The sequence below is a fragment of the Oryctolagus cuniculus genome, chromosome 17 (genome assembly GCF_051225735.1).
Source record: "Oryctolagus cuniculus isolate XC-2025 breed Fujian yellow rabbit chromosome 17, ASM5122573v1, whole genome shotgun sequence".
In the NCBI taxonomy this organism is placed as follows: domain Eukaryota; kingdom Metazoa; phylum Chordata; class Mammalia; order Lagomorpha; family Leporidae; genus Oryctolagus; species Oryctolagus cuniculus.
Genome location: NC_142883.1, coordinates 65221549 through 65237487, shown reverse-complemented (window position 1 = coordinate 65237487; position 15939 = coordinate 65221549). Strand labels below are relative to the sequence as shown.

The 15939-nt window shown below is 56.7% G+C and overlaps 1 protein-coding gene and 1 long non-coding RNA gene across 3 annotated transcripts in view; one reads left to right on the top strand and one right to left on the bottom strand.

Moving 5' to 3' along the window:
- Positions 1–12410, top strand: part of COPS3 (COP9 signalosome subunit 3) — a 25977-nt gene extending 13567 nt beyond the window's left edge. For both annotated transcript variants that reach the window (XM_002723323.6, XM_070061736.2), the window contains exons 7-12: positions 1328–1468; positions 4289–4462; positions 7268–7354; positions 10342–10455; positions 11050–11130; positions 12108–12410. In XM_002723323.6, the coding sequence (XP_002723369.1) occupies positions 1328–1468; positions 4289–4462; positions 7268–7354; positions 10342–10455; positions 11050–11130; positions 12108–12161 (651 nt within the window). In that variant the 3' untranslated portion in view covers positions 12162–12410. The remainder of the gene's footprint in view (positions 1–1327; positions 1469–4288; positions 4463–7267; positions 7355–10341; positions 10456–11049; positions 11131–12107) is intronic.
- On the bottom strand, positions 11889–15939 carry LOC127486810 (uncharacterized). Its single transcript, XR_007913394.3, has 2 exons — positions 15148–15939; positions 11889–12310 (listed from the first exon to the last, which is right to left on the bottom strand). It is a non-coding gene; the product is annotated as an uncharacterized LOC127486810 (long non-coding RNA).

The following is a 15939-nucleotide window of genomic DNA, read 5'->3' as shown; positions in this document are numbered from 1 at the left end:
AATGGATTTGAATCGGCGTTTCTGCAGAGCAGGTAGATAGATGGCCATCGTAAGCACACAAAAGGGCATTCACCATCTATCGTCATGGAAATGCAGGTCAGAACCAGTGTCTCATACCTTGGACCAGGGGGTCTAAAAATTGTGAAGACAGCCAATGGCAAGTGTAAGTATGGCTGAGGATGTGGCGAATTTAGAACCCTTGTGATTACTGATGCCACTGTAGGAACTTTTGCTTTGGAAAACAATTCAGCAGTTCCTCAAAACTTTTAAGCATCCGTTCTATGTGGCCCAGATATTTCGCCCCCTAGGATCTGCCCGAGAGAGATGAAGGCGTTTGTATATGCTGTGTTCATAGTGGCTTTATTCCTAGTGGGCAAAAGGTGGGACGAGCCCAAATGCCCATCAGCTGAGGAGTGCCTAAAACAGTGTGGCATAGACACACAGTGGCGTGCTATTTAACCAGGCGCAGGAAGGAAGGGCCCATCCTTGCCGCAGCGAGGGTGGGCCTGGAAGAAACCGGGCACCAGACCACACGCTGCCTGGTGCCCTATCCATGAGGCACCAGAATAGGCGAATCCACAGAGACACGAAGGACAGTGGGGGTGGGGGTGGGCTGAAGCTGGAAGGAATGGGAGATGATTCTTCTGAACAGGGGGTATGAAAACGCCCTGAAGTCAAGCAGCCGTAGAACATAGTGCATTCACATGTCCTCAACAGCCAGGACTGGGCCAGGACGAAGTCAGGAGCCAGGAACCCAAGTATTTGGACCATCACCCACTGCCTTCCCAAGTGTGTTGGGCCAGAAATGGAATGGCCAGGACTTGAACCAGTGCTGTGGTATGGGACGTAGGCGTTGTAAGTGGTGCCTTAGCCCGCTGACCACAGTCCCTGTCCCAGAGTAGTATACGTTAGAAGGGTAAATCTTGGGCTGGGTGTTTGGTGCTTGGGCTGTGTGCATACCCTCAGTGGAGTACCTGGGCTCAGTCCTGGCTCCACTCCTAATTCCAGTCTCCTGCTAATGGCACTCTGGGAGGTGCTGGCTCCAGTAAATGAGTTCCTGCCACCCCTTGAGAGAGCCAGACTGGGTGCCAGGCTCCTGGCCTCTGCCTGGCCCAGCGCGAGGTGTTGCGGGCATTTGAGGAGAGAGGCAGTGAATGGAAGATCTCTGTCTGTCTCTCTGCAGACTTTATACTGTGTGTATTTATGTATCAATAAACCTGGTATGAAAATAGCAGTGGGACATTCGGTGGAAGTGGTGTGTAATGGGGGCGCTGTCTGCAGCCGTGGTGTGCTGTGTCCTCACACGAAGCTTTCTTCTCTCGCTCAGGCTATTACTACTCCTGCCATGGCCGTCAGCCACATTATGTTGGAATCATATAAAAAGTATATTCTAGTGTCTTTGATATTACTTGGGAAAGTACAACAGCTACCAAAATACACGTCCCAGATTGTGGGTAGATTCATCAAGGTAAGTTTTAAACATAAAGTTGACTTTTTTTTTTTTTTTTTTTTTTAAAGGCAGAGTTAGGCAGAGAGAGACAGAGAGAAAGGTCTTCCTTTTTCCGTTGGTTCACACCGTAAGTGGACGCTATGGCTGGTGCATTGTGGCTGGCGCGCTGCACCAACCCGAAGCCAGGAGCCAGGTGCTTCCTCCTGGTCTCCCATGCGGGTGCAGGGCCCAAAGACCTGGGCCATCCTCCACTGCACTCCCGGGCCACAGCAGAGGGCTGGCCTGGAAGAGGAGCAACCGGGACAGAATCCGGCACCCCAACTGGGACTAGAACCCAGGGTGCCGGCGCCGCAGGCGGAGGATTAGCCTAGTGAGCTGCAGCGCCGGCCTGAAGTTGACTTCTTACGCAGCGTGTGAAGTACACAGAGACGGAGTAACGGCAGACGTGTGTGATTTTTTTTGGAGGGTTGGTGCTCCCCAGCAGCCTCAGAGGAGTGACGTGCCCTCATTGGGCGCCGGGGCTGCAGTTCAGGCAGGACCTTGTTCCCTGTGGGCTGTTCTCCGGAAGTTGCTCGTCCTGTGGGCAGGCCAGCTCTGCCGGTTTGGCTCCTACAGGGGGCGACTTTGTTTTCTCCTTTGTCTTCATTATGTTCAGCAAAGCACTGAACAAGCAGTGCTGACCAGCCCAAGTGTTGGGGAACCTTATGAGAGCGCATTTTTAAAAATTTATTTGAGAGGTAGAGTTACAGACAGTGAGAGAGACAGAGAGAGAGGTCCTCCGTCCTCTGGTTCACTCCCCAAATGGCCACAATGGCTGGAGCTGAGTCGATCTGAAGCCAGGAGACAGGAGCTTCTTCCGTGTCTCCCATGCAGGTACAGGGGCCCAAGCACTTGGGCCATCTTCCACTGCTTTCCCAGGCCGCAGCATAGAGCTGGATGGGAGGAGGAGCAGCTAGACTAGAGCCGGTGCCCATATGGGATGCTGGTGCTTCAGGCAGAGGATTAACCTACTGCGCCACAGTCCAGCCCCACGAGAGCTTTTGAGGAAGACCATAGTGCTGCTCACTGAACTTTTGTCCCAGTTCTCACTGCTCTGGGACAAGAGCTAAAAAAATAACAATTTTATAAAAATTTTACATACATACTCATGATTTTTATTTCCATTATTATTATTATTATTATTATTATTATTTTAAAGATCTGTTTACATATTTGAGAGGTAGAGCATCAGAGAAAGAGAGCGAGCTTCCATCCGCTGGTTCTCTCCCCAAATGGCCACAACAGTCAGGGCTGGGCCAGGCTGAAGCCGGGAGCCTGGAGCTCCATCCGGGTCTCACACTGGTGGCAGGGGCCCAAGCACCTGGGCCACCCTCTGCTGCTTTTCCAGCTGCAACAGCAGGAGTTGGGTGAGAAGCAAAGCAGCCAGGATCCGAGCCAGCACCCAGATGAGGGGTGCCAGTGTCACAGTGGCGGCTGCACCTCTGCGGCACCACGCCTGTCCAGCGGAGCCGTTCAGAGGGGTCATAAGCTAACGGTCGTTGTGGCGACAGTTCCGCCCGACCATCCTTGTGCAGAATCCGGATGTGAGGGCCCCAGTCGGAGTCTCCTGTGGGGAGCCTGCGTGCTGGCCTGTTGAAGACAGCCAGGCAGCCTGAGCCCAGGAGCGGGTGGTGGCGCTCAGAGCTCCGTGCTGGGCTGCTCACAGGCGAGGGGTGGCTGAAGCAGGGCCCTGCCCTCCTTGGAAGAGCCCCGGGCAGGGTGGCTCTGGGCAGCCATGATGATGGAGCGCGCCTTCGGGTCAAGCCGCCTGCTTTGGCGGGAACGCTGGGTGTCAGCCGCCCTAACTAGTGATTTAAGATGGTTTCTTGGCCGGCGCTGCAGCTCACTAGGCTAATCCTCCGCTTGCGGCGCCGGCACATGGGGTTCTAGTCCCAGTCAGGGCGCCGGATTCTGTCCCGGTTGCCCCTCTTCCAGGCCAGCTCTCTGCTGTGTCCAGGGAGTGCAGTGGAGGATGGCCCAGGTGCTTGGGCCCTGCACCCCATGGGAGACCAGGATAAGTACCTGGCACCTGCCATCGGATCAGCGTGGTGCTGATGAACCAATGGCAAAGGAAGACCTTTCTCTCTCTCTCTCTCACTGTCCACTCTGCCTGTCAAAAAAAAAAAAAAAAAAAGAAAAAAAAAGATGGTTTCTTAAGTGGTGAAAACACAGACTGTAGAGCCAGAGAGGTGGGTTGAGTCCCGCCTGTCACTGTGGGTGCTGCTTCCTTGGACAGTTCCGCATCGTTCTGCCCCGATTTAAAATTGCACACAGGGCATAGCGTGTATAAAACACCCACAGCAGCTCAGGCCCTTGGTCGGTGCTCAGCCACACCTGTGCGCATGCTCCTGTCTTCCTTGTTCCCAGAAGTGGCGTGTGTAGGTGCTTGTGAGAGAGACAGAGAGAGAGAGACGCGAGGGGAGTTGGGAATGGGCGGAGTTGGCCCGCCTTCTGAGGCTAGCGCATCGATAGAACAAGACAGCTGCACTGAGGGAGGCGGGGCACGCGCGCCGTGACTGAACTCAGTGGCCGTCCACCTGCCGTGCCGTTCCCTGCTCTGCACCGCAGACTTGATCCGCGGGCCATCGCTCCACAGCGCGACCAGACACTTGCTTCGGATAAGTTACGGCTGGTTCCGGAGCGGGTGTTGCTACCTGACTGTGGTGCGGAGTGTGCTTGCTCAAAACACAGTTTTGTAAGTGGGTGGGTTTTGTGGGTTTTGTTTGTTTTCTCTTCCTGTGCACATTTCCGTCCTCGGAAGTTTTGATCTGGGTCTCTCCCCCGCTTCAAACCCTTCAGCCCCTCAGCAATGCCTACCACGAGCTGGCACAGGTGTATTCCACCAACAACCCCTCGGAGCTCCGGAACCTGGTGAACAAGCACAGCGAGGCGTTCACCCGGGACAACAACATGGGGCTGGTGAAGCAGTGCCTGTCCTCGCTGTACAAGAAAAACATCCAGAGGCTGACGAAGGTGAGGGGCACCCCCCCGCCCCCTCCCCCACCCCGTGCTGAGGACGCAGGGGCGGGGCTACAGGACGGCCCGGTGACCATGCCAAGACCTGCTTTCTGATTGGTTTTCCAGAGCTTGATTTGTATCTTTGGGTCTTCTCCGGGCTAGAGCAGGCTATTGGAGAAGAGGAGCGGGTGAGGAGGAGGGGAGGTGGGCCGTGGGGCTGCCCTGGGAGGCAGGCAAGGTAGCCCCGGAGAGGTCGGCAGCGTCATGTGGGCAGTGAGGGGGGTTTCAGTGACACAGGCCAGGGCGGTCCCAGTGGCCTGGGAGCCTCAGCTGCGCCGATCTCTGACTTGCACACAGTAGACTCGGACTGCTTGCTTAGACCACGGGTGTGTGCGCTCGACGTGTAGGATATTACCTGATTCTTATTTTTCAGATGTTGATAGCGATGGTTTTTGATTATAGAAAGCACGCTTATCACCAGGTGTTCAAACAGTATGGGCAACATACAAAGGAAAATGAAGCCTACTCCCACTAAGAGTAGCTCACACGCGGAGGACTGCTTTTTCCTGTTGAGCCTCCTGTGGGCCGGTATCCAGTAGTTCGCGATGCGGGAAGTGTGACAGATCTGTGCCTGTGCGTCCCCTGCCCCCTGTCCGTGGTTGCGGCTGGGAAGGAGGCTGTGTTGCTGGTAGGATGATGGGCTTGGCAACCTGAGGACCCGGGAGGGGGACCTTTCTGGAAGCAGGGAAGAGTGGCAGTCAAGTTGTGGTTGTAGAGGTAGTGGAATGAGATTGCCATTAGCTGCCCTCAGGGAGAGAGCGGGGACCCACCCCACTAGGTTACTGAATACAGGCAAGATTTCTAATCTGTGAGCGTGCAGCTCCCTACCTCTGTGCCTGGGAAGGCAGTGGAGGATGGCCAAATGCTTGGGCCTGGCTACCCGTGTGGGAGACCTGGATGGAGCTCCTGACTCCTGGCTTTGGGCTGGGCCAGACATGGCAGTTACAGCCATTTGGGGAGTGAACCAGCAGATGGAAGATCAGTCTGTCTTTGTCTTGCTCTGCCTTTCAAATAAGTAAGTCTTTTTTTGTTTTTTGTTGTTTTTTATTAAATGTTAAAATAGCGGTAGGCATTTAGGCTGGTGGTCAGACGCCCGCATCTCCCATTGGAGTGCCTGGGTTCAATACCCAGCTCTGGTTCCTGATTCTAGCTTTGTGCTATGGCAGACCCTGGGAGGTAGCAAGTGGTGGCTCAAGTAGTTGGGTCTCTACACCCATGTAGGCGATCTGGGCTGGGTTCCTGGCTCCTGGCTCTGATACTGGCCATTGCAGGCATTTGAGGTGTGAACCAATGGGTGGGAGGTCTTTCTCTCACTCTGCCTCAAGCAAATAAGTTAAAAAAAAAAAATTAATGATTTATTCATTTGAGAGAGTTAGAAGGAGAAACAGAGTGAGAGATTTACCATCTGCTGGTTCACTCCCTGGATGGCTATGACAGCCGGGGCTGGGCCAGGCCAAAGCTAGGAGCTTCATTTGGGTCTCCCATGGGATGCCAGGGGCCCAAGCACCTGGGCCATCTTGCACTGCTTTCCCAGGCCATAGCAGGGAGCTGGATGGGAAGTGGAGCAGCCGGGACACAAACTGGTGCCCATATGGGATGCCGATGTCACAGGCGGTGGCTTTCCCTGCTGTGCCACAAAGCCAGCCCCTAATTTAAAAATATTTTTTTAATCAATATATTAATGAGGGTAAAAGATGCTACATGTTCAGCAAGATGTTAAGTTGTAGAATCGCAGATGAAAGTTGAATGAATTAGAATTGCTGACAGACATTGAACAAGGCGCCATCACTGCAGAAACCATCAGTTAAGGGTCTGGTGTCTACTAAGCAGGCGTCGCTAAAACAGGGAAGGTGTCCAGATGGTTACTCCAGGGCCTGGGTCCTTCACCTGCCGAGTCGTGGTGGGTTGTGTCACGTTAGGCTTATGGGCAGCACCTAGGGGACCTGGGTGGCTAAGGGGCGTGTCTCGTCCAGAGGTCGCCTCTCTGGTGGTGGCTGTTACACTTGCCCTGGTGGCCTAGTGCCAGAGTAGTAGAGGGAGAAGGCACTTAGCCCGATTTGCTGCGCACGGGCATTGCTGCCGTGTGCACTGCTCTGCCTCGCCCTTCTCTCTGTCCGGCAGTGTTCATGGCATGGATTCTTTCTAGTTGGTTTTTTTTTTTTTTTTAACCAACCACATTAGAAGTCTGTCTCACTGCGGTGCTCTGTCCTTACCCAGACTTTGAGTAGGTGTGCAATGTTTTGCGGTGGTGAGCACCATTAACAGTGCATGCCTGTGGCCTCGTATAGATAGGGAAGTGTGTGTAGGTGAAGCCATGAGTGGCCTAAGGCGGGTGCTGGCTGCTGGCTGGGCATCCGAGTGGGCGTGGCTGCCGGCCTGGCTGGGGAGGTTTCCCAGACTGGTGCCAGTGCGCAGTGTGGTCAGATGTGTGGAATCGCGGTGCAGTGTCACGTCGTGTTTTCCTGGTGATGTGAGGCAGGGCGGTTTTCACGTGCTGGGGCCCTCTGACTTCCGTGTTTGCAGTCTTTGCTTCTCACAGCTGTGGTTTGCCCTTTCCCTCTTGTCTGCGAAAGTGCTGTGTGCCTCTGTGTGGGGCATGAGCCCTGTCATTGCTGCTCTCAGCAGCTGCGGCCAGCGCAGGTGGGCGGGTCCATCTCTAGCTGTCTGCACCTGTGACGACACGCCTTTCCTCTGTCCACACCGTGACGACATGCCTTTCTCCTGCTGTTCACACAAGCGTAATTCTGCTCTGACTTTCAGACCTTCCTCACGCTGTCCTTACAAGACATGGCGAGTCGCGTGCAGCTCTCGGGTCCTCAGGAGGCGGAGAAGTACGTTCTGCACATGGTAAGTGGACCTCCCCTGTCACAAGTGAACTGGGCCTGTGTGTGCTTGGGAAGTAAGAGGCGCTCGTTCCGGAACAGCGAAGCAGGAGAAGCCAAGCACCCCTTGTCACCGGTCCCTGCATAGGAGGCCCAGCGTGGCGTGTGTCCTGTTTGCCATTTGTAAAGCTCATGAAATGAAAGGGTCAGGTGGAGGAAGGAGCATCAAGTGTGGCCCCTCCCCCGCTGCGTCAGGAGAGCCAGCAGTGCCCCCGCCCCGCGCTGTCCCTGGCCGCTGCTCTGTGCGCGGTCTGGGGGTCCCTGGCCACACCTCGAGTAGGCGTGTAGGATGCTGGAGCGACACCCGGAGCTCCACACCCATGGACACTGACCGTTCCCGCTGTGCCCCCGTGAGTTCCGCCAGGAGATGCGACGTCACAGCCTCTGGGGGCAGCGGCGAGGGTCACGCAGGGGGCTGCCCGGCTTGAGAGGGGCTGTAGGGGCGGGGCTCTCAGGGCAGGCAGCTGCCCAGGGAGGTGCCAGGAGTGCGCAGCCGCCCCTCGCGGAGGGCCCCGTGAGCCTCCCACCCCCAGGAAGGGGCAGCCCTGGCCTCCGCCGATCGGAGCACGGCCTGGCTCCTTGGGCCCTCCTGCAGGCCCACTCACTGTTGGGAGCTTACAGCCCGCCCTGTGGTGAGTGTGGCCCTGGGCTTGGAGCTGTGGCTCACCACTGAGCCACCTCGCCCTTCTGGGTGGGTGGACGGTTGTCACAGGAGTGTGCTGTGGGGAACGCAGGTCCACATTCATCTGGGTGCCTTCCGTCCATTTTTTAAAATTGTTTATTTGTAAGGCAGAGCAACAGAGAAAGATAGAAACATCTTCCATGTGTTAGCTTACTGCTTTAATGGCTGCAAAGTTTGGGGCTGGGCCAGGCCGAAGTCCGGAGACTGGAACTCAGTCCGGTTCTCCCCTGTTTTTGTTAGGGACCCAAGTACTCGAGTCATCTGCTGTACGCCAGCAGGAAGCTGGATCGGAACAGGGCAGGGGGGCCAGTGCTGTGGCGCAGCAGGTTAAAGCCCTGGCCTGCAGTGCCGGCATCCCATATGGGCACTGGTTCTAGTCCCGGCTGCTCCACTTCTGATCCAGCTCTCTGCTATGGCCTGGGAAGGCAGTGGAAGATGGCCCAAGTCCTTGGGCCCCTGCACCCATGTGGGAGACCAGCAGCTGTTGTGGCCATTTGGGGAGTGAACCAGCAGATGAAAGACCTCTTTCTTTCTCTCTCTTTCTCTCTGTAACTCTGCTTTTCAAATAAATAAGTAAATCTTTTATTTTTTAAAAAAAGAGGGGCCAGAGGCCGGCGCCGCGGCTCACTAGGCTAATCCTCCGCCTAGCGGCGCCGGCACACCGGGTTCTAGTCCCGGTCGGGGCGCCGGATTCTGTCCCAGTTGCCCCTCTTCCAGGCCAGCCCTCTGCTGTGGCCCGGGAGTGCAGTGGAGGATGGCCCAGGTGCTTGGGCCCTGCACCCCATGGGAGACCAGGAAAAGCACCTGGCTCCTGGCTCCTGCCATCGGATCAGCGCGGTGCGCCGGCCGCAGTGTGCCGGCCGCTGCGGCCATTGGAGGGTGAACCAACGGCAAAAGGAAGACCTTTCTCTCTGTCTCTCTCTCTCTCTCACTGTCCACTCTGCCTGTCAAAAAAACAAAACAAAACAAAACAAAAAAAAAGGGGCCAGCGCCATGGCTCACTTGGTTAATCCTCCGCCTGTGGCGCTGGTGTCCCATATGGGCGCTGGGTTCTATTCCTGGTTGTTCCTCTTCCAGTCCAGCTCTCTGCTGTGGCCTGGGAAGGCAGTGGAGGATGGCCCAAGTGCTTGGGAACCTGCACCTGCATGGGAGACTGGGAGGAAGCACCTAGCTCCTGGCTTCGGATCGGCATGGTGTGCCGGCTGTAGTGGCTATTTGGGGGGTGAACCAACGGAAGGAAGACCTTTCTGTCTGTCTCTCTCACTGTCAAACTCTGTCAAAATAATAATAATAATAATAAAGGGATCCTCTATCTGCTGGTTCACACCCCAAATGGCCCCAACAGCCAGAGTTGGCCAGTCCCGAGCCAGGAGCCTCCTCCGGGTCTCCCATGTGTGTCCAGGGGCCGTTAGCAGGAAGCTGGATCAGCTTAACCCGCTGCACTGCAGCGCCGACCCCAGATAAATAAGTCTTAAAAAGAAAAAAAATGTGAAGGGGCGCTCTGCCCACGTGGAGCTGTTCCTGTCTGATGTGTGCTGGCCTCTTTGGCTGGCGTCTCGCCCAGGCCAGCTCGGGCAGCGCTGTTGCACTGTCCAAGGGCGCCCCGGCCCCACCCCCACCCTGTGCAGCCGTTGCTCGGGGCCGGGGAGACCTGCTGGGGGCTCGTGTTGGCCTCTCACGTGCCACCTTCGTGGGCAGGATTTGGCTTTGAGGTCCCGTCCCGTAGTCGGCCGTGAAAGGAACAGCACAGACCTCGGAGCCACCTTGGAATCTGAAGCGCGGGGAGACCCCTCCTCCCCTGGGGTGAAAGACGCGCCCTAGGGTCTCTTAGAAAAGCAGCGGCAGGACAGACTGCCGCTCAGGGAAGGGTGGAGACTGCCCGAGAGCATTGCACCAGTGCAGCCAGACACTAATGCAGAAGGCAGATCCGGAGAGAGAGGCAGAGGCGTGGTTCCAGGAGCTAGGAGGCGGCAGTGGGGGTGACTGTTCACGGGCGTAGGGGTTCCGTCCATGGCGCTGACAACGCTCTGGAGACGGCCATACCGCGTGCCGGCGAGTTGTGCTCACACGGGGCTTCAGAGTTCACCGTGGTGAAAAACAGCTCCCAGCCAAGGGGAGATTGCGAGAGTGTGTATATGTGTGTGTGTGCGCATGTGGAGGGAGTGTGCTGTGCAGCCCGCAGCATCTGTGCTGCTCTGTGCTCGCCCCGACGCCGCGTGGCCGGAGGCTCACGTGGTGTCTGTGTCCACGCGGCTTTCTCTCTCTCCCAGATAGAAGACGGGGAGATTTTTGCAAGTATCAACCAGAAGGACGGCATGGTCAGTTTCCATGACAACCCTGAGAAATACAACAACCCTGCCATGCTCCACCACATGGATCAGGAGGTGAGTGTCGGCGACTGCGGTCAGCCCAGGACGGCAGTCTCAGGCCAGGCTGCTTAAGGTTCCCCGGCCGTGAAGAGATGGTTTCCGGCTGCCGCCCCCACGCCTGCCGTGACGGCTGCCCGCACTGGGGCGCTTTGGAGCTGTGAAATCCCAGTTGTTGGTTCAGAAACAGCGGCCCCCGTTCAGCAGCAGGGTCGGGGGCACCTGGAGGAGGGCAGGGGCAGAGCCCGCGGCTGTGGTGCCCGGGATGTGAGGGGCTTGTGCAGGCAGCCTGTGCCCCTGCCTCTGAGGAGGGAGGTGGCTGAGCCAGAGACCCGAGGCAGCACAGGGAGCTGCCCCAGGATGGCTCGGATGCCGCCACCTCCCCGCTTTTCCATTCTGTTTCAATGAAGAACCCTGAAAACCAGCAGTGGTCTTGGTACTCGTGTGATGGCAGCTGGTCGCCACTTCGTGTGGTTAAGCTTGGGGTTCCCTGTAAGCGCCCGGTGATCAGGTACTTCCTGCCGGCCTGTCGGGCGGGAGGCGGTGCTCGCACGGCCCCTGGGTGGTGGTGCCCCTGCCGCTGACCCCGGCCGCCGTGTGTGTGTCCTGCAGATGCTGAAGTGCATAGAGCTGGACGAGCGGCTGAAGGCCATGGACCAGGAGATCACAGTGAATCCCCAGTTCGTGCAGAAGGTGCCTCGGGGCCCTCACTCCAGCAGGGGGTTGGGGGGAGGCCTTGCCCTCGGGAACAGGGACTTGGTTTCAGGTTGCCCAGTGCTTTGTTTTTCTTTTGAAAGATGTATTTTATTTATTTGAAAGGCAGAGTTACAGAGAGAGAGATCTTCCATCCGTGGGTCAATCCCTAAATGGCCACAAAAGCTGGAGCTGGGCCAGGCTGAAGCCAGGAGCCAGGAGCTCCTTCTACGTTTCCCACTTGGGTGCGGGGCCCGAGCGCTTGGCCAGCCGCGGCGGCTTTCCCAGGGCATTAGCAGCGAGCTGGGTTGGGAGTGGAGCAGCCGGGACTCGAACGGGCGCCCATTTGGGATGCTGGCACTGCAAGTGGCAGCCTAACCTGCCACACCGTGATGCCGGCCTGTGCCCAGTGTTCTTGGTAAGCTTGACCAGACGGTCGGCAGAGGGAAGGCTGTTCGGCACAGCAGCTAGGATGCTGTTTGGGATGCCCACGTTCCTCATCGGAGTGCCTGGTCCAGCTGCTGGCTCCCCCGAGTCCAGTCCAGCTCTGTGCTGATGTGAACTCTGCTTGGGTGCCTGCCGCCTGTGTGCGACACCCAGGTGGAGAGCTCCCGGCTCCCGGCTTCAGCCTGGCCCAGCCTTGGCTGTTGTGGGCATTTGGGAGTGAGCCAACAGATGCAAGATCTGTCTCTGTTTCTCTGTATCTTTTCTGTCTACATTTCACATAAGATGAAATAAAACAAATGAAACAAACAAACAAAAAAAAAACAGAAATCCTTGTTTAAGAGCATTTTCAAAGCACAGCCTGGACATGTGTCTTTGGTTGCCAGAGTGGCTGCAGAAGCGCCGGCTGCCGTGGTGCACAGGGAGGCTTTCCCCTGGCAGGACGAGGCGGGAGGAGCTGGCGTGCTTGCCCGGGGCTGGGGAGAACCCGACCCCGGCCAACCTAAACCCCTGCCCCTGTCTCCCCTTTGCAGAGTATGGGCTCACAGGAGGACGATTCAGGAAACAAACCATCCAGTTACTCTTGAAGCTCACATCCGCCTGGGCCACAGGGGAGGCCGTGGCCATGGCCGTGGCCAGTACGAGGAGGACAGCAGGGAGCACCAGGCCTGTTCCCCCGGACACTCAGTTTTGTTGACATCTTCAGCCCCATGTGCTTTCAAGACAGGCGTTCTCTCTGCAAAGAAAGGAAGAGAATGCCCAGTCTCTCGTGGATTTATTTATCCTCAGATTATTGTTATTGCATTAAATCTGCCTTTTTGTTTTAGCTGCTTGAACACGGATGTGTCTTCTGTAGCACTCTCTCCCCTGTGTAGTTTCAAACAAGCATTCATTGTGAACAGGAACGGTTGCATCTCGGGAATATTTGAATTGAAAAGTTGTTACTGACGTCCTTTACGACGTGCGCTCTGTAACGGGAGTGGCGGCTGACCAGAGGCCCTGGAGCCTTCCGTGGGTCGCGTGCCTGCCAACGGGAGGACGGAACTCCCTGCCCTGCGGCCTGGCCTATTTCTGAGACCAGCGTCTGCGGCTGCGTGTGGATCGTGTGGATCGGGCCTGGGCTTCCGTGCTGTAGCCCAGGACGTGGTGGAGGCTGGGTAGCGGGCGGTCAGATTGGCCGGTCCTTCCCCAGAGGCTGTGTCCCGTGGTGCGAAAAACAAAATCGTTCTCGCTGTTTGTAAGCAAAGAAGCCGACACCTGCGGAGGACTGGGGAGCCCCGGGCAGCTGTGGCCGGGTCCAGAGGGCGGGGTTGCACCCAGAGCCGGTGCGCGAGCCTCCCCTCCCCTCCCCTCTGAACTCTCAGAGCATCCGGCTCCCGAATCCCCGCTGCTCGCGTCCCTGGCACCTGCGCCCCCACGGGCCTGCGCCACGTCCCCACCCGCCGAGACTCACGCCATTCCTTCCTCGTGGGGGAGGCCACCTCGCACTCAGTGTGCAGGATCGCTCCAGAGAGGCTTCCCGCAGCGCTGGCTGGGCCTCTGAATTCTCTCGCGCCGAGGCAAGAACTGGGATAAACCCAGCCAGGGACCCCCGGCCCCCACGACACAAGCGGCTTAAGTAGAGAGCCCTGCTTGTGGTCCAGCGTTTCTAGCGCTCGCCGGGGAGCCCCTCCTGTGCCAAGTTGGGTTCCGGTTCTCTCCCGTTAACTTGCTCTTCAGAGATGAGCGAGCGGGCTGGTTGGTTCTGAGTGTCAGGATACAGGATACCATGTGGCAGAGGATGTTAACTTGCCTGAGCCGTTGGCAAAGTGCCCAGAGGAAATGTGACCGGGTAATTCTGGCTTTGGGAACAGCTGTCTTTTTTTAGGCAGATGGATGACTCAGTGATGGTAAACAGACAAAATCCCACGGCCGGCGTGGCGCACTGCAGCACTGGCAACCCATATGGGCGCCGGTTCTAGTCCTGGCTGCTCCACTTCCGACCCAGCTCTCTGCTATGGCCTGGGAAAACAGTGGAAGATGGCCCAAGTCCTTGGGCCCCTGCACCCGTGTGGGAGACCCGGAGGAAGCTCCTGGCTCCTGGCTTTGGCCCAGCCAAGTCCTCAGCTGGTGATCATTGGCAGCCATTCTGGGGCGTGAACCAGGAGATGGAAGATCTCTGTCCTCTGTCCTTCTCTCTGTAATTCTGCCTTTTAAATAAATAAACCATAAAAAGAAATCCTTCTGCGACCTCTCTTAAAACTGAAACTTTTTTTTTTTTAAGGTTTATTTATTTGAAAGAGTTACACAGAGAAGGAGAGGCAGAGAGAGAGAGAGAGAGAGAGAGAGAGAAAGAGAAAGTCTTCTATCCGCTGGTTCATTCCCCAATTGGCCGTAACAGCTACAGCTGCTCCAATTTGAAGCCAGGAGCCAGAAGCTTCTTCCGGGTCTCCCACCCGGGTACAGGGGCCCAAGCACTTGGGCCATCTTCTGCTTTCCCAGGCCACAGCAGAGAGCTGGATCAGAAGTGGAGCGACCGGGACTTGAACTGGTGCCCATATGGGATGCCAGCACTGCAGGTGATGGCTTTACCTGCTATGGCCAGCACCGGCCCCAGCTGTTAAGTTCTTACAGATTCATGTAATTTGAGTAAGCATCTCTAAAGGGTAGGCAGCCATTGGGATACCGGCATCTGGCTCCTGACACAGCTGCTCCGCTTCCGAACCAGCTCCCTGCTAACGTGCCCGGGGAAGAAAAGCGGCAGAACTTGGCCCCAAATGCCTGGATCCCTGCCACCCATGGGGGAGACCTGGATGGAGTTCCAGGCTCCTGACTTCAGCCAGGCCCAGCCACGGCTCTCTGGGGAGTGAACCTGTAGATTCTCTCACTCTACCTTTGCCTTTCAAATACATGAACTAGATCGTGTGTGTGTTGGGGGGAAGATGGCAGCTAAAGCCTGGGGAGTTGGGAAAGATACTAATGGCCCAAATCAGGCTACTGTGACTGAATGGCTTCCCCTCATTGGAGCCTCATCAGCCGATGGCATGGAAATAGTGGAATCTGGACCGGGTTGTGACTGAGAAAGGGAATTCCTGGAATTAAAGTTCCAAGATGGGGAAAAAATTGTCTTTAAGCTTAAAACGTCACCAATGAGTGTTCGTTTCAGTAACACCTTTTGGTAAGAGAAAAACCAGGAAAAAACATTCCCAGAGTTTGAGAGACCAAAAACCTGATGGAAACAAGACTGTGCAATTAGTGAATGTAGAGTAATTAAAAAGATTTGAGATTTATTCAAGTATCAAAGGCAGCGTTAGAACGAGGACAGACGGAATCTTCCCTCCGCTGGTTCACGCCCCAAATAGCTTAGCGGCAACAGTTGGGGCTGGGTCAGGCACGAGCCAGGAGCTTCCTCCAGGGCTCCCACCTGGGCGCAGGGGCCCGGGCACCTGGGCCACCTGCTGCCGCCTTCCCGGGCACATTAGGGAGCCAGATCAGAAGTGGAGCAGCCGGTACCCCTATGGGACAGCCGCACTGCAGGCGGTGGCTTTACCCGCTAGACCCTAAAGAATGGAATTTTTAACCCTGAACTGTCACCTTTATTCCTTGGAACAGCAGAGAGAGACAGGGAGAGCTTCCATCCGCAGGTTCGCCATCTGGATGGTCGCAGCAGCTGGGGCCGGGCCAGGAGCCGCGCACCCTGCGTGGGTCTCCCACGTTGAGCAGGGACCCTCCCCGAGCGGAACCCGGGCAGCGCCCTAACCACGGCTCCAAACGCCCGCCCCTCCAGGGTCTCCTGCACTCTCCAAGCATCCAGCGAGCTCCTGCGTGGCTGACAGCCGAGGAAAAGCGGAATTCCTGGCACGGCTGCGCTTCGGCGGGCCCCGCTCTACCCTCGATTCGGCTCGCTAAGCGCAGCGGCGGGGCTGAGCGGGATCAGGGAAACGTGGGTGGCGGCCGCCCCCGACCCCGGGACCTCCGCCCGGGCTCCGTCACCCCCTCAAGCCCGGAGGAGCACCGGAGGCGCCACGAGTTTTACAGACTACATTATGGAATAACTGATATTCGGTCAAAACAAACAATTTGCAAGTGTGGCTCCGACGGTTCCGCGGAGGGAACTGAGTCCCGCGCGTGCGCACCGGCGCCCAGCCGCCCAAGCCGAGCACCGCCCCTGTTGCCTGACGGCCGCCGCACCTTCCACCCTCTTCGCGAGGATGGGGTTTATCAGCTATTTAGTGAAAACCGGCGGTGAAACTAAAAGGAGTTACAGCAGATTTTTACGTTCTCGTCTTTATTTTTCTGTATTTTGTGGGCAGAAAGTCTAGGATTGGCTCTATTTCCCCCTCAAATCTTTTTGTTTGGTTGGTTTTTACATTTTAAGCACCCCCA